Source organism: Eretmochelys imbricata, chromosome 2 (assembly GCF_965152235.1).
Source record: "Eretmochelys imbricata isolate rEreImb1 chromosome 2, rEreImb1.hap1, whole genome shotgun sequence".
NCBI lineage: Eukaryota > Metazoa > Chordata > Testudines > Cheloniidae > Eretmochelys > Eretmochelys imbricata.
The window spans coordinates 232,289,113-232,311,995 of record NC_135573.1 but is presented as its reverse complement, the minus strand read 5'-3'; the positions used below and the strand labels follow the sequence as shown (position 1 = coordinate 232,311,995).

Sequence of the window (22,883 nt, the reverse complement as noted above, 5' to 3'; positions counted from 1 at the left end):
ACAAATTATTTGATACAGTGTCAGAGATCACAGTGTCCGAGGCCTTCTTCATTCCTGTCAGGACAATGACATCTAATTTAAACAGCATCCCTAATTATTTTGTTAAACCTGACAACAATAAAATCATGGTATAAAAGCAAATTTTTCTTAATGTCCCTGATAGGTAATATTAGAAAATAAATATCTATGTATTTTTATGATAATATAGTAAACATACTGTGGTTTTGTGAGTTAACATATCCATGCTTGAAAAACTTATATTCCAACTAAAAATTAGAAACAATGTTCTCTCCTAGTTTGTTAGCAATTTGGAAGGTTTTCCTAATAAGGTAACTGTATTTTAAGATACTAATTTTGTAATTTATTCATTCAAAAATAGGTGTTACAATTCATAGATCTTTCTCCATGTAATATTAGTTATCTTAAGATTTGGCCCTTCATAAAACTGAAAGCTGTCACAAAAGAAAATCATAATGCAACACCTGTCAAAGATTTCACGAAGAATATATTTTGTAAAAATTTCACACATTTCAAATAAAAGCATATTTTATATCTATCTATACAATACATTAACACAATGTAATGCCACTTCACTATTGATCAATCTGAAACTTTCGTTCTGTAAAAATGCAGTCAAACTTTGAAACTCTAAATTATTTAATAAGAAATTGCTTATTTTTAATTGATTGTAGTTTAGTTCCTTTGATGGAATGAACATTAGATAGGCTGAAAGAGATTCCATGATCACTACCTTGTGGCAGTGTGCAATATTTGATGGCAAAATTTAGATAACCTCTAGATATTTCTGTAAAACAATCATTTGAAGGAGATCTTTGAAATGCAAAAGAGAAGAAATGCATAAAATAAGTACTACTTGCAGTACTGCAAGTAGTGTGCCTGTAACAAGCTATGGGATCAGAAAGTAAAATCTTGTCACATATTTTTATGGGTCTAGTGATTAATAAGCACTGACATGATACAGGGGGGTGATTTTCTTTTGGAAAAAGAAGTCAGTCCTTAAAGTGATTTATACACATATATGTGGGATTATAATAATTAAAAAGGAAAATAATTAAATGAATATGAATTAATCATTTACAATTTAGCTTGTGTACAAAGGGTAGATACAATTGTTTTACTAAGAGGTGTCTACAAAACATGAAATTTAACATAGTAAAATGATGAGGAAAAGGGTACAATGTAAGATGATACATTTTTCTGTATTATTTTTATATTTTAAATTTCTCAAATAATTTGTTTATTTTTATCCCCAGAGGTGAATGGGAATTGTACTTACAAACTGGCAATTTTTTAAAAAAAGGTTTAAGATATTATTCAAGAAAACGTTAAACAGTTTATTCAGTGATTAAATGTATTTTTGTGCAGTACCCCAGACTCACTGACAAAAAAGAGAAAAGTACTTATATTTTTGATTACCAATTAGCAATTTCCTGTAACAGTTCTAAAATACCACTTTAGAACATTTTCTGTAAATCTTGCTAAACATTCTTAAGGTATACAAAAACACATCCTGTGCTTGCTCAGTGAAAGAAGGGCCTTTCTTCTTTAATCATTTAATTGACAGAAATACAGCATATTAAAAATTAAAGCAGGTGCAATATTCTGAAGATTCCTTAGATATAAAAAATTGAGGAATAGCACACAAAGCAAAGAAATGCCTTCATCCTATATGCTATTTTCAAAAACAAGAGATAAATTTAGGAGTTGTGTTTCTGGACTTCTGGGTAGGAGAATTGGCTTCTTTATAGAAAGTAAGTCTTTCCTAGAAATTTTAGACTGTATTTTTTAATTGAGCCTATATTCAAAGAGCTTTCATCTTTACCTGTGTGCAAAGGGATGTGATGTACAACAAAACACATGTAATTAAAAAGAAGAATAATTACAATAACCTGACATTCAGTAGATAGGTTACTATTGTTCATATTTTTCTATTTAAAATACATCAGGAGTTTTGTTTGCCTTCTGTTTATATGTGTTAACATCACAAATAGCCTTAATCAAAATAAATGTTAATCATGGCTATTTGCTTATTCCTAGGAAAGAAGCAGCAAAACGGTCACTCTACACATTGTAGAGAGTATGTGACTTGTGTTCTGACCTTTGCACATAGTGTGTTTTCAATGGCAGATTGGCTTGGATCCAACAAATTTAGCCATGTTCAATTATGAGAGACATAGCATATCTATGAAATCCATATTAAAATATGTATCTAGTCTTTGCTGTATGTTTGCTCATAAGTTATACCACTAAAAAGTATAGTTTTCTATTTTCTTCAATACATGAATACCAATTATCAAACCAGTACATGTTATTCTACCAGTACATTTTTTTAATAATTAAAATGTTTTAATATTAATTCACCTCTTATCTTGTGGGTTATATCTTATACAGTTATAGATTATACAAGTATAGGTAATAATATCTAAGACTGTATCTGATGTATGTGCTGAATATTACGCCTACTCATTTATTGTGTGATTGCCATTTCTGTGATCATAAGTACAGTTTTTAACGTTTTAGAATGGCAGTATTATTTCACTGTTCCTTTAAAACTACTGTTTAAAAGCATTAATGTTATTGTTTTTAATTGCACTATCACCTTTGGAGACTTCTGGCAAATTCTATTTAACTAGCAACAATGAATGAAATAGGTGGTTTTCAAGTACTGCTTCTGTTACTAATGTTGACATTTAAATGTTAATTCTAGTCTGAGGTTTACTGTAAACATGAAGCAAGTTTTTTTCCCTGAATGAACAATCTTAAACCAAAATTCCAAGTTAAGGAATTATAACACAGAATATTTTTAAGCATGGTGCTTAGTTCCTTCTAAAAGATTTAACATTTCCTAAGTGATATAGATTAAAGATTTTAATTTAGCAATGAATTTATAATTCTCTACATTAAACGTGTATTTAAATGTTAACCACATTGTTATATGAGTCAGGTCAAAATAATAATTACAGTATATTACAAAAGAACCTGAAATAAACTTCCAGCAAACCATACTGAATATTAATGCTGTGCTAATCCTTGAAAAGCTGGGTTAGTAAACTCTGGAATTTAGATATGTGATTTAAATGCAATGCACAACTTTTCTTTAGATAAGACTAATATCCACTGTAAAGTTCGGGATTTTTTGTGAGGTACTTATTAATTTATTGGATTTTTTTAATAAGTGCATTTACATAGTCATCCCAAAAACAAACCTTAAATTGTCTTTATGCATGCATATCTCTGTGTAGAATTTCTTAAATTAGCATTTTTCTACTAAAGCAATATCTTATATTTTTATTTTTTGTTTTATGATTGGTAGTGTAATTTTAATATCAAGGGTCACATTTCCTTTATTTCCACTTAAGAGTTACATTTATATTATAATTAATACAAGAAATGACATGCCGAGTTTCTAATCAAGTGTCTGATATAAAGCTATTTTAAGATGGTTGTGTATAAATTAAATCCATATATGCAGTTTAAAGATAATGGGGTGGGAAAGAGAAAAGTCGGTTTTGTTATATACTAAAGCAACTTCGAGTAAATGAACCACATTTGTGGGCTGTATAAATGATATTAGCCTAGTTTACCAAGTACCATTTGGACAAAACAATGTTACTTTTTTATTTAAAGTGTTTTCTTCTCAATGAGGGGCCATCACCTCCCAATCTCAAAAACACGCCCAAGAATATGTTAATTAATTGTATTGTGTCCCTGAAATAAAGAGGTTGCCAAATGCAATTAAAAACAGCCTATCGATCAATGAGCTATGTTCCCACTGCTAGTTGCTAAAAGTAATTTCGATTTTGAATTTGTAGATGCACACACATTTCTTCTATGTATGGGGTTTTATCATTAAAAACTTTCTGATAACAAGTGTAACGTGACCACATAGGGTGTATCTTGGGAAGCTTAACATTCCTAGCGAATTAAGCGCGCAAGCCTCAGAACACTTTTTGTCAATCTTACTGTGGTACTTCAGAGTCGGAATGTGGGTAATTTTTATATTATGGCACTTCCCCAATTAAAAACAACAACAATGATCCTTTGTGAAAGGAGGACTATATTAAATACGTCAACATATTCCATACAAGACAAGTATAATATAAAGAACATCGTAGAGTGGCCAGAATGGTGTTCCTCTGACTATTTTAAAATCTTTTTCTTTCAACGAGATCATTTTGAATCCACAATATGCAATATATATTAACTAAAACAATATGATCGCACGTAATTTTCATTTTAAATGACATTTTCTCAAGTTGTGTTCACATTTTGAAAATTACCAAACAGCATTTGAGAGTAAACACGTTTCAACTGAGAAAATAATCAGAGCCCTTAAATATTTTAAGCCAATTTAATTAGCATTTTTTTCTTGTGAAATATTATTTTCATCTTAAACCTTCAAATGATCTTTAAGACTTCTACCATCTAAATATAATTGTTCTTTATTAAACGATTGAGTCCCACAAGAGACTGCAAGTTTACAAAGAGTGAAGGGAAACGAACAACAAAAACAAGTTCTGGGTATACTTTTAAACAACTTAAACGCGACTGCAAAGTTAAACGCCTACATTTCCAAGCAGGGGAGAAAAGTCAGTTGTTAGCATCTAGCTGACAATAATTCCTATTTATAAACATCTGTTAACTTCGTCGTCTTGTAGTTAAAAACTTTTCTCAAATGTTAGTTTCGTGGTGGTGTGTAAATGCAATACGGAATAAGACGTCAATTCTAATTTGCTAAAATAAAATTTCAAGCCCAGTGAAACAATTTACTGAAACCAATCGCTCTTTTTTTGTAGAAGGAATTTGTGCAAAACTACTTGAGGATTTCTCCAGAAATTATCCTCCCTCCTAATAAATATATGAGATCCCCACACGGCTTAATTTTCCTCACTAAAGCGAAATGAGCAAAGATTATTTTTGCTTTAAAGAATACGGCACTTGTTGGAAATTTTCTTTCATATCAAGTTAGTTACTGTTTTGATGTAATGTAGAGTGAAAAGCTCTGGTCTGAATGGAGGGCTGAAATCATTTATTTCTAAACAAGTTTTTGAAAATCATTAAAGCAAAGAATACTTTTCATGAAAAGCACTAATTTTTATTTTTTTTAACTGAACAAGCCCGCAGCTAGTATTTGAAGAAATCGCTGGTTTCACTGTGTTTATATTAAATGCAAAATAAGATTAATCCTCGTTTTTATACATAAAACATTCAAACGTGTTCTTTTCAAAATTCTATTTGACTGTATTTGTTATTCCAAACCCCGTGCTTCTGAAAGTTGCTTTTTTCCCAGTTTCTCTAGGAAGTCCTGTTCTAAAATCCACTCACAAACGTTCTTCTATGTATAAATCCAGCCTTATGGTGGAGTTTTTACCTTTTGTCTACCATGTAAGTTACAGCCTCACTGGAGCATCTCTGAGCGAATAGCACTTTTAAATAATCCTCTCTACCAGTTGTCTTGTTGGAAACCCCTGAGTTGCTGTGAAGGATATAATACAAATTTGCGCCATAACCCAACTGTGTTTGGAGCTAACATATAATGCTGTGCAGCGGGAGCTCGTCTCCTTCCCTCGCTCTGGCAGGACAAGCCCAGCCAGCTGAAAACAGCGCGAAGAAGGCGGCCTGTGAACAATGGGAGCGGCTGGAGGAAAAGGAGCCCAAATTACACTTCCTCTCGCTCACTGCAGCCTCTCAAACCCATCCGTCCGAGTCACTCATTCACTGCACCGTCTCCAGGCCGCCTACCCCCGCGCGCTCACTGCAGCAACCTTCCCCAAACCCGCCTGCTCGCATTTCCTGCCTCAACGGTTGTAGCCTGCCCCACTCGCTCACTGCAGCCCCTTTTCTTCCTCACTAACTGCTCTCTTCAGGAGCCCGCCCCACTCCCGGGGTGCAGCGTCTTGCTAGTCAATCTCTCCATGATAGCCATCAATGCTGCCTCCATGAGCCCACCCCACTCTCTCTGACTGTTAAGCTGACTTGCTCGCCCTGCTTGCCCTCTTGACCAACGCACAAGCCTAACAGTTCACCCTCCTTTTGTTGAGGACACCCACTGAGTTGCTCTATATCAGCTGCTCACCCTCAATATAAAGTGTTTTAAAAGAAGAGTGGGAGATTATTTAGCTGGCCTGTAGCCAACTGTTCTCCAGATCCTAGCCTGGGTTCAGGGTTCCAATTATGCTGAGCTGCAAGGCTCCTGCCAACTCCATTTGTTACCACTGACCTTCCCCCAGCTGGCCTCAGTTCTGCTTATTTTCTCACATAGCATGAGCACTGCCAGCAGGAGAGGAGGAAACACTGCATTTAACCCACATGCTGCAGTGCTTCCTTCTCCCCTTCAGGGGACAGTGCTGTACACCAGACTGGTCAGCGTTGTTCTTCTCCTTGACCCCCAAATCCTCTCTTCCACGCTGCAGAAACTGGCAGGACGAAGAGGAAAATGGGGGGGCGGAAGGGGGAATCAAGAGAAAGGATACAAAGGAGAAGGGAAATAGAGGAGACATACCCTCTTCAAAACCGTCCATTTGGATGTTCTATATCACCTTAATTTCTTTCTGAAAAGTTGACAGGCATTCACTGTAGCCTTCCCAAATCTGGTTATTTCACTTTTTCACTGCAGCCTGCCTGCTCCAGTAAAACGCGCTGCAGCTCGCCTCAACAACCCTCTCTCCCCACTCATTCACTCAGATGCAGCCCTCCTGAAACGAGGTAGCCCAGTCTTCGCGGGAGCATTTTGATCTCGGTTTCCCCACTCGCTCAGTCCAGTTTGCCCAAGCCCATCGACTCTCTCACCCAAAACAGCCTTATTGAACCAGCCCTTTCCTCTCTGCAGTCTCTTGGCGAACCTCGAGCTCCCTAGCTTTTCTGCTATAACTTCTTCCTCACAGTTAAAATCATTAAGTGCTGCAGATATGACTCTTCTCTCAACTAAACACTGCTCCTGTTAAACTATTAATGTCCAATCTTCAAATTTTAATAGTCAACCTAGATCTAAGGATCTCTTTTGGGGGTGGGATTAATTCCATGTAATTATGTTATAATCATCTTCTTTCTCACTTTAACTTTGTATATAGATCAAACATTTCACACATTAATCGGAAAATGTACCTAACCAAAACTAATTATTTTAGAGGTTTATTACCGAAATGTAATAAAACATGTTGCTTTTTAATCTGATTTGTATTGGGGTATGGGGTTATAATTAAACATGTTTTAATCCCCTTTATCTCCTATGTTTTGTTAGTTAAAATCTGCTTATAATAAATCAGATGTTTCTCTCCCGCATGTTAAAATATTAAATAATGGAAAGAGATCAGGACTTGGGGCAAAATTTAGTGCAAAAAATGAGGGCGGATGGGGCTTCATTATATATTAGGGTTTAACTGATAAATGTTTATGTTTGGGTGATTTGCTTCATGACACATTTGATTCTGCACCTATATCCTTAACGCTCAAGACAAGGTACTTTAAAATTTGAGACATTCATGTTTGCTATTAATATTCAACAGGCAACAACACAGCCCCACTCTTCCTCCCTGGCTATATTTCTCCTCGTATGCGAGTATCTAATTCCTCTGAATCTATGTGAACAATTCCCCTCTCTCTGAAGTCGGCCTAAACTCCTTTTCTGCTATATTCAGTAAGGGCGAAAAAAAAATCTTTCTTCCCCTCCACTTTGTGTTCATCAATTATTTCACCACAGGAGCAGTCCAAGTTCTGCTACAACCTTCGCCATCATCTCTTCCGCGCCCCCCCCCCCCAGTTTTTAAATTATTTTTTTCTCTGGAAGATGCCTTCTTTCCCTCCTGTTGTCTTCTAGAAAGCTGCTATTTGGGGGACTGTCCCTGATCTTGCCCCCCTCCTCATGTGTATAATGACTTTAAACTCTTTGGAATAATCTTCTCTCTCTCTCTCTCTAGAGTCTGCCCTCCATCTCCCATTACGTTGTAGCCTAGAGAGGCTCTATTCGGGGCGGGAAGATACTCCAGTTCCTGTTCCAAGCACATGTATAACTCCTTTAAACTCCTTGGAGCTATTTTACCCTGCAGGGGTTAAACTTAAGCTGTCCCAAATCTTGTTGCCTCTACATGCCGTCCCAGTCATTGAAACACGTGTTTTCTAGGCTCCCAACATACTATTCGGGGCCATGATGGGGCTGCTTTAAATTGTGCCAATTCCACGTGTCCACTTTAAACTCATGCGAGCACACCCCCACCCGCACCGCTTCTGTAGTCTGCCTCATCGGATCCCTCCGCCAGGTTTGACATGCTACTAATATACTACTTGGGGCCATGCCAGGAGTCCCCCCCAAATCCTGCTGCCTCCACAGGGGCCCTCTTCAAACTGATCTACGCAGCACTGCGCTCCTGAGGCTCTGCCCCGGGCTCTGTTCAGGCTGCTGCTGCCCGGGCGCTGGGCTCCGTCCTGGGTGTGTGACTTCCGGAGAGCCCAATGGCGGGGGGAGGGGGGGCGATTACGACAGGCTCGAGCTCGGCACGAGCGCGGCCGGCGTGAGGAATTGTGGGTAAGACAGTGCCCGAGCGGCAGAAGGAAACGCCGAGAGAAGGGGGAAGGGGTGGGGGGAGGTGAAAGGTCAGCCGCCGGGAGACCCCGCGCTCTGCGCCCAAGTAGTGAATGGAGGGAGCAGTAGCGCTGGCAGCGTTGCACATTGTTATGTGGACGCACATTCCAGGGGGCTCCGTGCACATCACACCCCCAACTTTTTTTTTTTTTCCAGGGGGAGAGGCTGCCAACAATGCATTAAATTTGCTTAACAACAAGTCGGGGTTGTTTTCCTCTCTCTCCTCCCATGCCGCTGTCCCTGACAATACAGCAAAGCAGGAATATAAACACCAAGCGTGTCTCCGCTGCAAGAGGGGCAGAGAGTGCAACGGAGGCTGCTGCTTAGGAAATCTCTTTGCTACTTTGGAGCTATGTCTTCTCTGTCTGATCCGCGTGCTTTGCTTTCGGGGCGGGGAGGGAAGGTGTTTGTCTCCACCGCAACCCCACCCAGTGTAGCAGCTCAACACAATTATGTCCTATGCAGGGGTATGCTAGCAACACCGACTGGCAAAAATGCAAGACTTTTGCTGCTCAGCCAAATGCGAATGATATTTGTTTGCATATAACCCCACCCCCACTGCCTCTATCCTTGCAGCAATTTATTTGATTTATTTCTACGAACGTTTTGTTTTCACCCGTTTCCCTTCTTACTTCGCTAATCAGCACGAGATCATTACTGGGAACACATTTTAAAACCTTTTTAATCGTGCTTTTTTTTAAGTCCCACAAACTATAGTCTCTCTTTGGGGAGCACTGAAATCCTAAGAAAGGTTCCCATCCACGCTCATACAAACTAAACTTTGATTGCTGTTGGTTTGGGGGGACTATCTGGGGAGGTTAGATCCATGAAATTAACAACTTCTGCTTAATCGTGGCTGCTGTTACTGCTATTGTGAGGATCTTTACCAGTAAACATGTTTTAATTTACATTGCTGTGCAACTTTCTAATAATTTCTTAAACCCAAACCCTCCTACACAGTTTCTAAAGGCAAAGTTAAGCGAGTCCACCCTCAGCCCCTCACAATAAGCTTGAAATGGAGGAAGAAACTGTAAAGAGTTCGAATGGAGAAGTGGTTCCCTTTGTTCTTTCATTGTTCCTCCACGAACTGGCGGATACAAGGACAAACGCTTACCTTCTTTCCTTTTTGCTCCAAAAACCAGACGTTCCCATCAGCCTTCAAATACACAATCCACCTTAGGAGTGACTACAAATATCAGGAGAGTTTGTATTCCATTATTTTTCGCTCTCTGCCTTTTTTAGTGTAAGATTAAGTTGCCGAGCACGTTGTTGCAAGCTGTAGCCCCCCGCCTTAGTGAATGGTCACGTTCAGGACCCTCCAGTCCATCCTAATTCTGCCAGTAGAATCGAAGGCATTGGAGGTCTAAACTTTCAAAAAGAAAAGGGCCTACAACTATCTAGAAAATCTGTAAATACACTCGGCTTTTCCACTACATTCTGCTCCAATTAAAAATAAATAAATATTTCACCCATGAACATTTAATTTAAGAAGTTTAAATTCAGCAGTGTTGATCTTTTAGACTAAATTAGCTTAAAAGCAAATTGAGATAAACTACAATCTACAGCACTGTATTCCATAGCATTTGTAAGGCATGGGCTTTAAAAATAAACAAGAACATCATGTTGAAATATGGGATATAAAGTTTAAATTACAATGGTATCTGAGAGAAATGTGTTCTCTAAAACATAATGGAAAATCATGGCTTCAAAAAGTGTCTCCCATGGCAAAATGATTGGTTTTCATTGTACTATTACTCTAACATACAAAATGAATCAGCTTTCTTATTTCTTTGTAATCCAATCAGTGTTTAGTACACAGACTCAGAGGCAACACTCCCCCAAACCTTATTTTAATCTGATTATGATGAGATTTCCTGATACAATGAATATTTTAAATGATCCTTGTGCCTCAGTAAATGGGATAAATTTTCAGCCTCCTGTTTCCAGGGGTCCCAGATGCACTGTGCAGAGGAAACCGGCACTGCTTGGAGACCAAGCTCCTCTGGGTTCTGGTCGGGGGTCGGAACCAGGAGACTATAGCCGGCCCCCTTCTCCTCTCTCCCTCCCCCTTCTTCTATCGCCCATGGGCGCTGCATTAATTACTCCCAATTCCTTTGCCTGTGGTTGGAGCGTGGAGCTGGACACTTAAGCGCCTTTTAGCACTGCATCTCCAAGCAGCTGGCCATTGCGAAATAAACAAATAAAAGCTTAGGCGATCTAAATAAATTGTGGGACTGAGAGTGTGTGCTGTCTATTCTTTCACCACCAACTTGTCCTTAATGGCATTCTGGAAGGTTTGTATTTCATAGGAAAATATTGCAACAAACAAGGTAAATAGGGGCTGGCTGAGGGGAAGTGGCTTTTCTTTGATAGCGTTTAATTGGAATTGAAACATTCTAGAGCTGTAAACATTCTTTATTTATTCAGCACACATAAGCAGGCATTGTTTTATCCCCATCATAATTATGGTGTCCTTTAAACTGGTTGATAGCAAGAGAGATAAGGGAATGTGCCTGTAGCTTCAGATTAAATCTCTCTCTCTCTCTCCAGTCTCCTCTCCCCGGGTCACCAGAATCCCCACAGTCCTTGGAGATGAGGAGCGCTGGAAGATTGTGGCCTGGCCATCCCTTACGTCATGAAAGTGATTTGTGCCACATTGCTAATTTGGTGCAATCCATAACCTTCTGATCTCCTGTGTTTGTAATTGCTTTTCAGTTTGCAGAATATGTTTTCTCTGATATAGTTCTTGAATACAGAAATTACTACTGCTCACCTGTATGTAAGAAATCATCTTCCCCAATGTTTGTTGCTTTACCTTTGTCTAATTAAAAATGCACATTTTAGGATCCTTTCAGAACAAAGCTTTGCCAAATCCCCTTTACATCCAAGGATTTGAAAATGTATAAAGGCTGCATTGAATTCAGGATGGGTCAAGGGGCAAAAAAAGGGTAGAAGGTCACTGCATATTGATTGTGGGTCAGTAGACAACATGGCATGTAGTATGTGTCCAAAAAATCCCCTTAAAAACTGTATTTAAAAAACAAGATTATCAACATCTGCTGTGTTATTTTGTGATTTTACTGAATTCCAGACATTTCTGGTGTGTGTGATACATCCACATGGAAAAATAAAACTTTAAAAATGCTGAACAGAACTATACATTGTTGCTTTGTTTACATGGAAATAACTCAGTTGTGATATTATGTTTGATAAATTGTCATGATTTTTTTTTACTGTTAGTTGGCAATTAATTGGCCCAGGTATTTGGATAATTTGGTTGTGCATTCTTATGTTTGACATATTAGAATTTATGGCAAATTTTAAGTACTGAAGTCACATTTGGTTGACTTTAAAATAGCAGAAGGACCCTAGTATACTGTTCTTTGACCCTGTTACTGGACTGTTCGTGATATCCTCTGTTTTCTGTTTGTATCCTCTATGAGCACAATATGCACATATATCTAAAACTGGTGAACAAGGTTATTTCTCATTTAAATGATTTATTTCTGCATAAAAGTGGTGAAAATAAAAGGTGTATTTAATGCTGTCAGTACCTGAAGATTGGTCCAGTGCTTAAAAATAATACTAAATAGTAATAGAAATGCTCTAATAATGTGGCAATCCGAGTATGAAAATGCACATGAGCCCTTAGGAAAAAGAATTCTCTGCATTAGTAAAACTACTGCTATAAATTGCTGTTGCATTTCACAACTAAACATTTAAAGAAACAGTGTGTGCATTACTTTGCTCAAGAAGGAAGAGGTCAGCCTGAATTGTAGTAGTATTTAAACACAATCATACAATGGAAATAAATCAAAACATAAAATGAAAAGGCATCTAAAATGTTATATGCATTCTTTCTGAAGCAATATAATTAAAAGTTTTCTGCAAGATTATATATTTTAACACAATTTTTCAAAAATGAAAGTAATCTGAGATAAATGGGAAAATGTCTACAGTATATATTATGAACATTATTTTTCTCTTTATTTTCTAGTAGGTTTATTCTTTGGCCAGACAGCTTCAGAACTGAAATATTATCTCACTCTAGGATGTAGATCACAGATTGCATGTTGCTCAAAGTGAAAAGGAACACATTTGATTGATAACGTGTGTATTCACAGCTATATATTGTTGCATGTACATATAGTTGGTAAGATGGGCATCCTTAGACCTTCTGTTCTGAAGAAATGGGAAGCAAACATCCATCTTTTGAATCGTGTTCATCTTTGACTTTAAGTGAGGCTGAGGTGGTCAACAAAATTATTACAGAAATATACATTTGTATCTGCCCCCTGCACGCACGGATGCACACACACACAGGGAGAGAGTAAATTATTGCATAAGTTTTAATATAATTGATAACAGACACCTTTAATTTTTCCTGTCCATTCTCTTGGCTAGCTTTCACATTAATAATCTAAACCATAAATGCTGGTAGCTATTGATCACAATCCCCTGTGTGTGTGTGTGCAAATCCAGTTTAAAGTCCTCTTCCTTTACTGTCTATGTGTGTGCGCTGGCAAGGGCCTCTAATGATCTACCCCCAATGTTCCTGAAGAAGATCCCGATATACAGCGTGCACTGATGGCCATAAGAAAGCTGCTTGTTTCCTTCTGGACAAAAAATGATGGAGAAGTTAAAGAAACAAAAGACTGTGTGTGTGATGTGGAGTAAGATATGCAATTGAAAGTATGTGTATATCTATAGTTGTGTGTGTGTGTGCCCCTGAGAGAGAGAGAGAGAGAGAGAGAGAGAGTGATTTTCTAAGACTTCTTCCCCCCCCCCCTTCAACACTGGCTCTGACTACATCCAGAAGCTAATGGCTGTACCTTTTCTGGGGGGGGGGGGGGGGAAGAGGTCTGGCAAATAGCCGCTACTAGTTTAAAACATTTGATAATGCAAGTATTAAACAAAAAAGCATGCATTTTTAAAATAGTTACTGAATCACAAAGCAGACTGTCATATGTAGTAAAAGTGTGTGTGTGTGTTTGTGTGTGTGTGTGTGTGAGAGAGAGAGAAACAACTAAGCTACCTGGCAAAGAAATGACTTTTCAGCCCACTTTTTTGTAATGTCTTCTTTAAAACCTTTATCTGAGGTTACTGTTTCTTTACTGTTTGACTCCACAGCCTTAACCTTAAAACAGGGGGAGGAGAATAGTGGGATGGGGGTGGGGGTGCAAGCAGCATATAAGTGCATCAGGAGGAATTTTTAAACGACCTTATTGTCTCTAGCTTTAGAAAGGCTACGATGATTTCCTTTTAACGCCAGCAGCTGTTTTCCCTCGAAACTTTGCTTTCAGCTAGAGAATATAACATCATGTCTCTTACGCCAGTGAGAAAGGAAAATGTATGCTGATAAATCCAGATGCAAAGCAAAAGAAGGCTTAACTCTGTGGATGGTATTAGCTGTGACGAGGCATTGTTCACTGCTGCCTCTTGGTTACGTTTAAAGGCTGAAATATCACGAGATTCATTCAACGATCCTTTTCTCATTCAAGGGACAAAATGTAATTTGCTGTAGCTCTGGTTTCTTGGATGGGAATACTATCCTTAGATTTCAAAAGGAGGAACTAGATGTGGTTTGTACACACATTGATTAAGTTGAAGAGCGGCGATTACATCTGTGCAGAGAGCAACAGTAGTCTAGGGGTGGCTTTTCAAATCTCAAACCTACTGAGTTACAGACTCTCCTAAATAGACTTCCTTAATTTCCGGATGCACTTCTGTAAATTCCCACTTCTCGCCAGAATTCCTGCGAAATTGGGAGGTTGTGTGCATTCTAGTTTGTAATGCAAAACTACCGAAATTTATTTTTTTAAGCGATCCTTTTATTTATTTCAGCTATATCTGATGGTGTAATACGAGCTCCACTCACCATATTGCCAATCTTTAGAATGGATAATGGAACTTTTGAATTAGAAAGGAAAAATTAGTCCCAGAAATATGAGATGTTTTCTTAATCACACGGATGTGTCTAATTTTGGATATGCACTAAACTACTGCTATATATAAGTGCTTGTGTTATATCCAGTTTTCAGTTGCAAACTGATTATGGGCGGATAGTTATTTTTGCAGCTTTTGACATGCAAACCGCAAACATCATTTTAACGCACGAAGGAAGAGGTTTGCTAACATTGCAACATGCTCGAAATCATTTGTGCCTGACACTGAAGTATTTTAACGTCACTGCGAAGAGGTTACACCTTCATACTGCTTCTTCAAAATGATTTTTAAAAGGGTGGGTATAAATGGAACATCTAAAGTCTGCAGAAGGTCTACTCCAAACTGAACGTGCTGCAAACCAGAAGTGTCCTGGACCATTGCAGTATTCTAGATCGAGTGCCAGCACTTTTCTGTTATTACGTAAAGCCTCTGGAAGCACCTTGGATATTTTACATTCTCTTTTCTCTCCTGGAAGCCGTCAGCACACAAGAATCCTGACGTGGAGTCTGGGACTCTAGGACATTCCAGCTTGTGATCCAGCACGGTTAATTGTGAAAAGTGTATACATTTCTGGCTTATCTATGCTTTGTTATGGGTCTGACGTGAGCCCACGTCCTCCTTCCCCTCCCCCAATATTACAGACAGAATTTCAACTACAGAGTGACAGTATTACGGTGCTGGAAACCTTGATATGCAGAGCAAAAAACAAACTTAGCCATTGACTGTAGAAAGACAATTAAACAGAAGAGGAAAACCAAGAGAAACTCGAAAATGTAAGTATTCCTTCTCGCTTTCTAACAACAGAGCCTTTCATTCTGGAGCTTGAAAAAGGGAAATACCAGGCTATTCTGCACATTTTCGCTAAGCTTCATTTTCCACACAATGCAGAATAAAATACCAGTTTAAAATTATTGCATTACCAAAGTCTTTTCTCTCGATATGATAACACTTATATCCTTTACAGACACATAATGCGCAAAATAGCCGCATTTGTCCAAAATAGTCTAACTATATATATATATATATATATATATAAAATGATAATAAAAAACATACAAATCCTACATCTGTAGCTAGCGATGAAGTCTGAGAGGTCTGAGTGTATCTGAGCTCAGATTGTTTAATAGAAAGATTTATATACTAACTGTATTATTTACTTTGGGAGGGGGCTTGGCAGTGTAAGGGTATGCTAATTAGTGGGAGATTTTTTTGGGGGGGAAGGGGTGGAATATCAATTTTTATTGCATCACCTGTCAGGAGTGTCCAATCAGCGTTGGCTTTAGGGGAATTAATTGATGAAGGTGTCTCCGGACGAGCTCACTTCACTCTGTCATTTTATTTGTAGCTAAAGCAGCGGCGGGAATAGCAGCTGCATTTCTTGTCTCTTCCTCCCTTCACATTCCATTATCATAGTTCTCCAATGGAAAAGCAGGGAATGAAAGGGAACAGGTACTGATCTTCAACAGCAACTTAGAGAAACACTTTGGCAAACCTGATTTTCAAACAAAAATACAGAGAGATTGTAGTTTCACATGGTTGTTGTTGTTTTTTTTTCCTTTTTCTTCTAATTTCTTCTAAAGTTTGGCACTCCATTGAGCAGGAATAACAGTCTTTGTTATTTTATTAGCAGGATGCCTTGAGACAAATACAGCATCTGGCTGAGGATTGTGTGTGTGGCTTTTTTTTTTTCTTTCTTTCTGCAAATGCTGGGAATAATTTAATTCAAGAAATGGGAGACTTGAAGTCGGGTTTTGAAGAGGTGGATGGCGTGAGGCTCGGCTACCTCATCATTAAAGGAAAGCAAATGTTTGCACTCTCTCAGGTTTTTACAGACCTGCTCAAAAACATCCCGAGAACTACAGTGCACAAGCGAATGGATCATTTAAAAGTAAAAAAGCATCACTGCGACCTGGAGGAGTTGAGGAAACTCAAAGCCATCAACTCCATCGCTTTCCATGCAGCCAAATGCACACTGATATCCAGAGAGGACGTGGAAGCTCTTTACACTTCTTGCAAAACGGAACGAGTCCTTAAGACAAAAAGGAGGAAAATAAGCCGGGCATTGTCAACAAAAGATCTCCAACCGGAGCACACATCCCCCGACCCCTACTCCAGCTTTTGGAAAGAGAACAAACTTTGGCTGGGTTTGAATGAATCGGCTCAGCCTCTGCCAGTTAGAAGAAAAGCTTTGCGTCCCGGGGACACAGGCTTGCTACCGGCCTCTGATCTACCTCACATTTTGAGTAAATACACTGGTCACAGCTACCCAGAAATCGCTCGGTCGCCTTGCAAACCCCCTTTACACTATGAAACCGCCCCGATCGTGGGCAACTATGTCACCTTTCACACGGATCCCCCTTACTTTCGGAGCGTCCTTTGCAGCAAGCACCCGGCGGCTGCGGCTGCTTATTATTACCAGTCCGCCGCCGCCATGGCTCAGACCAAGCTAGCGGCGGCGGCGGCTGCCGGGAGCCCTGTGGGTTTGACTTACAGATACAAAAGGAAAAGACCGTGTGAGGCCGCCCAAAAGGACTGTGTATTAAACACCCCCAGCAGCGCCAGGCGGCTCCTGATCGTGCCCAGGCCCTGCAAGCCCAAAGGAGCTGCAGCAGGCACGGCCGCTTGCCTGGAGAGATTTCATCTCGTCGATGGCTTTTGCACTTCGCAGCAGCCGCAGCAACAGCCTCTGGGCAGCTTCCCCGAGAGCTGCAGCAGCGACTCGGAGTCCAGCTCTTACTCCGACCATGTGGCCAACGACTCGGACTTCGGATCCAGCCTCTCCAGCACCAGCAACTCCGTGTCCTCGGAGGAGGAGGAGGAGGAGGAGGAAGACGAGGAGGAGGAAGGCAGCGGCGTCTCGGACTCCAGCGAGGTCAGCTCCGAGGAGGAGGATTCGACCTCCGACTCCGACTCCAGCTCGGTTTCCAGCCAGGTCTCGGTGCAAAGCATCCGCTTCAGGCGAACCAGTTTCTGCAACCCCCCCAGCATGGCCCAGGCCAACTTCTTGTATCATCTGGCCACGGCCGCCCCCACCAAATCGCCAGCTTTCGAGGAGGCAGGCAGGCTTCCCGACCTCCAAAGTGCTCAGCGTGGTGTCAAATCGGAACTGCCAGAGGAATGGAGTCATCAAAGCTGGGCATCCCAGGCATCTCCAGTGTGCTGCTCCAGCAGCCTTGGAAGTTGCTTTGCTGAGAGAAGGGACGATAGGGTATCCGAGATCCCATTCCCACACCCTGAATTTTCCAATAATGTAAAGAGTACTGACCTAACAATTAACTGTGCTGCAAAGGGGGCCTCTTCACCTAGCCCAAAGACAAACAATGCATTTCCACAACAAAGAATACTCAGAGAGGCAAGGAAATGCCTTCAAGCACCAACTACACACTGTGCAGATAACAATACAATAGCTGCAAGGTTCTTAAATAATGAATCTTCACCAACAGCAGCAAACTCAGAAGAAGATTCCAAAATCCCTCATTGTATTGAATTTGCCACGGATTTACCCTCTTTGCAAACCGATCGTGCTTCGACAACAGCAGCAGCCGAGCTTGAGTGCACTGATCCAGGCAATAAGGCATTGCCATTCCTGCACAGTATTAAAATCAAAATAGAGGACAGCAGTACGAATGAAGACTATGAACCTGACCTTTCAAAACATAAGCTAAAGTGTGAGTGCAATGATACTAAGGATGAGTTTAACGGTGTGACTGAGAGTAATAACCCGGAGGTTTTATTAACAGCCCAGGAAGATTCTGCATGCACTGAGAAAGAAACCACTTCCTTAAACACGCTGACTCAGAGTCAGGTCCTTTCATGCACTTTAGGTACTCCAAAACCTGAGGATGGGGAGTATAAATTTGGAGCGAGGGTGAGAAAAAATTACAGGACATTGGTTTTGGGAAAGCGACCTGTACTGCAGACTCCTCCAGTCAAACCAAATTTGAAATCAGCTAGAAGCCCACGTCCTACAGGTAAAATTGAGACACATGAAGGAACACTGGATGATTTTACAGTTACCAATAGACGCAAAAGGGTAGCCAGCAATGTAGCATCAGCAGTGAAAAGGCCGTTTAATTTCATGGCAAATTTTCCCTGTCCACCGTCACTAATTATTGGCAATGATGGGGATTTGTTGCCAGCTTATTCCTTAAACACCACTAAGGATTCCCAACCACCTCACAAGGCCCATCCTGTATGGAAATGGCAGTTGGGCGGTTCTGCAATACCTCTTCCACCTAGCCACAAATTCAGGAAATTTAATTAATAAAATAGTTTGGAAAATACTTTCTTGAACCACCTTTACCTTTCTTTTGTTTTAAACTCCACAGGATGGTTTGTACAAGCTCCTTAATGCTTTACACACTTTTGGAGTCCTGTTTTATCACATTGTGAAGATAGAAATCGGATTACTATTTTCTTTTCCATTGCAGTTTTTATTTGCTTGTTTGTTTGTCTGGGTAATTTTTACATTCCACAGAGTACTTCAGGCTAAAGACTCAACTTAAACTCAGTGATTATGGTAGAGCTGGAACACTTTACTGTTTAAATGCTAATAATGCACCGGTACCTCAATTCAACTGCTACAAATAAATGTCAAAAGGTTGAATAATAAATATTAGAATGAGCCATTAAATTTATGCACTAGATTTCGAAAATGGAAGTCTAACTGTTAATTCAGTTAAAGTTTGTTAAGTTACTTGGTTGCACAGTAAGGGTTCACGATAATTCAATGTGGCAGCAGCCTCTACTTTTCGGGAGCTTTGTTTTCCAAAGTAGGGGGCTCTTTTTCCAAGAGCAGTTGCATTTACTAATTTTTCTATGGTATGGAAAGGTTGGGGTTTGAGTGCAGCTGGAGCACTGGAAAAGCTGCCTCATCTCAAAACTAGTAAATAAATATGGAATTCTGTTTTTGGTAAAGGGTGTCTTTTTACTTGTACAGTCACTCTTTGCAATTGGAAAGACTTTTTGTTTCACCCAAAAGTCTTAAATAAGATTACTGCTACCCACTAATGTCATACTTCAGTTTTGGTCTGAACATGCCCCTTACTAACTTGCAAAGCAACTAAAATATTTGCCTGTATAGCAGTACACTTTATGGTCTAACCTCTCACACGCGATGGAGGAAATAGCAAAGCGGTAAATGCAACACAGAAAGTGAAACGTGAGGCCATAAGTGGAAAGAATACACAAAATGAGAATATCATGTTATTCGTAGCTTTTTGCCACCAAAACTCAGGCATTTTAACCATAGTACACTTCACTGTTTTATCCGAATCTCTTGAAACTTGAGTTTTGCAATACCATCCTATCTATGTAGCAGGAGCATTTCTACTGCACGTGACAATCAGAGGCAATTATCTATATTTGCACTTAATATCGAAATAGTTTAACAGGTAGACTTCTAGAGTCTAGCCCTCGGTAAGACATGCTGGTGTAATATGTTGTGATGATGGAAGCAGTAAATCAAAATTATGAAAATTTGCACTGTTGAAAAGCATGCTTTAGCTTTATTTTCAATTAAAAACACTGTTTAAAAATTCCTGATTTCATACACTTCGACTTATTGCAGAGTTGTCCATAATTTCCTCTTCATTTGAAAGTTTAAGGTTTTTATTGGGAGGAAATAGGCTTCCAGAGGTTATTTTTGTTTTGTTTTGTTTTGAAATAAAACTGATATTAACTCAATTTAAGGCACTCTTGAACAATGTAGAGTTTATATTTTGGGAGGGAAATAGGTTACAAAGTTCTAATAGAACAGTTTGAGAAGTTGGGGATTTGAAAAGGTTACAATTGGGCTGCTGAATCAGCAGAGTTCGAGATTAAAAATTACTCTTTTTGAGTTACATTTTATTTATACTAGAGCCTTTTCCAAATTACATTTTAGGGATTCCACCTCTTCATTAATTCCGGGAGAATAATTTATCATAAATCAAAAAAGAAAAGAAAACAACAATGAAATGTTTATTGTGTGACTCAGAGTCAACATTTCTTATGGAAATTCACTGCCTATTTTTGATCCTCTACCCTCTTTGTCTCTCAATATTCCAAGTAGACACTGGCTGCTTTCCGCTCTATTTACTATATGCACACCGTGGTTTTCCTCTCATTGTAAAAGACCTCTTCTAGGAATACCTGCAGCCAAATATATTTAGAAAGAGTAAACAATTGCCTTTCAATTGATTCACCCTTCCCCCACATACACACACTTTAAGTTGCCAATTGCAAAAGGTGCATTGCATACTTAACCTGCTCAGCGGAAATTATGGTGGTCGTTAAAAATCTGTTTACTGGATGAAGTTGTTCTGAAATTAATGTTTACATTCGAGTGTTTGGAGCTGCATAAATTTCAGGCTTATTTCCAGAGATCTGTAAATACGTACACAATTTACTGCTCAGGAAAATCCCCTGGCTCTTTGGGAAAGCAGCGTTTGGTTGAAAAAGGTCTCCCCTTGACGAAAAGCTACAAAGCTACACTATGCAAGCTTAAAACCTGAAATTTCGCCTTATCTATTAAACAGTATAGCATTTTAAAAGTAGCTTCCTCCACTGACCCTGTGCACTTACAATTAGAGACATGGTGACTTGACCCTAACTTATAAATAGCAGAGGCGATTTGTTTTGACTCTCTAATTAATATTGGGGGAAGAAACAAAGCACAAATTCAGACCAAATACATTCAGTGGAGTTTAAAACGTGAAATATGGCGCCCAGCTCTGATATTAGCTCTGTCACCCTACATGAATTAATAGTTCCAGTTTATGGAAGCTGGAGAATGAACACCACCGAGCCCAATACATTCCTCAGTGTATCATTCCTGTGGACTTTTCTGCTGAAGTATATTGAATAAAGGCACCATCAACAGGCAAGAAGTTAAATGGCCAAATAATTGCCACACGTGTACACCTCAATTTAGTTTCAAGCCACTAGCAAGAACATTTGAGTTTTTACTTCTGTCAGAGTAATCTGCCAGGTTCAAGAATTTACTGAAAAGGGCATTCTTTCAAATCCCTGGTAGTTTGGTAGCTGTTGCTCATTGTGTTGTAATAATTCTTGCGAACACAGTTTATTATAATTTTAGACTTGACGATAATAATAATAATAAAATAAAATTACTGTTATAAATAGCACATTTTCCCCAATAAAGGTAAGTCTTAATACTGAGGAAAACAAGGATTTTCTAACCAGCCAGATTATGATATTTCTGTAATGTTTGTAGGAAAGAGAAACTAAAGAGTATCAGCTATGAAACTTGACAGTTTTCCAGTTTCTTGATGTACAATGCATAAATCAATACAATGAAATAAAAGAATAAAACAGTAATAAATAAAACACACCTAGGAGAGTACTTGAACTTGTCTGGAACATTATTCCAGAGATTTTGCTACAAGTAGAGGCTACTGATACATTTATTGGGAAGATTTCTGCGACCACATTGAAGACAAAGGAAGTTTTGGACTATGTCTAATTCTCTAGAGCATTAAAAAAGGGAACATGTGTAATGCCTTCAGCAACCAGGTATATTGCCTTAAAAGATGTAACTTTCAGTTTACAACAATTTACTTTTAAAAGTGATTGTTCTATAATATACACTTACTTGACTACAGTGGGATAATCTCTTTACTGGTTTATTTAAAACGCCACTATGTAGCAATAATGCAAAAATGGTGGTGGCTATTGTATGACGTTTGCTGTTCAATCATTCACTTGGTGATTTTCTACATGGTCTTTGACCTTTTTTCCTATATCAGATTTAGTCGCCAATAAATTAAAGTTTCTGCAGAAATAAGAGCAATGCTATCATGTGTTTGTTTGTTACACTTCACGCGTGTGAGTGGTTAAGACAGAGAGAGGGGTGTAAAAAGTGGCCTTTTTTCTAGACCCGCGTCTAATACAGTGGTAATTTGTACAAAAAATATTGTAATACATGTAATATACTAGAAAATATATAATATAGAGAACGTGGTTAGCTGTGGTTTCTACCCTTAAAATGGTTACTGAAAAATGTTAATAGTTCAGCTTAAAATCTGTTTGGACATAACTTTAAAGTTAAAAAGTACACTCGTGTACAAATTAAAATAAATCCCTCAAAATAAGGACAAAGGCATTGGAATCTACCTAGCTAAATCAGATTTACAGAAATGAGCCATTCACCAGGTTTCCCCCCTCCCCCGTATTCACCCTTACAATCATGTTTAAGAATGTACCGTTTATCAGTTCCATGGTTGAATGTGGGGTTTCTTATTCCTCTATAGCCAAATTGCTTTCTGTTAAACAGAGGACACTTCCCAAACATTTTGGGAAAGGACACCTGGGTATGCAGTTAACTGATTTTAGGCCT

At 38.9% G+C, this 22,883-nt stretch overlaps 1 protein-coding gene and 1 long non-coding RNA gene across 2 annotated transcripts; both read left to right on the top strand.

The window, feature by feature from the left end:
* Positions 1 to 8,173: 8,173 nt before the first annotated feature.
* Positions 8,174 to 12,079, top strand: LOC144259902 (uncharacterized). Its single transcript, XR_013344927.1, has 2 exons — positions 8,174 to 8,276; positions 11,150 to 12,079. It is a non-coding gene; the product is annotated as an uncharacterized LOC144259902 (long non-coding RNA).
* Positions 12,080 to 15,294: 3,215 nt separating this feature from the next.
* Positions 15,295 to 22,316, top strand: SKIDA1 (SKI/DACH domain containing 1). The gene is made up of 2 exons (XM_077808195.1): positions 15,295 to 15,318; positions 16,173 to 22,316. The coding sequence occupies exon 2, from the start codon at positions 16,275 to 16,277 to the stop codon at positions 18,807 to 18,809; it is 2,535 nt and encodes an 844-aa protein (XP_077664321.1). The 5' UTR covers positions 15,295 to 15,318; positions 16,173 to 16,274; the 3' UTR covers positions 18,810 to 22,316.
* The last annotated feature ends 567 nt before the right edge of the window (positions 22,317 to 22,883 follow it).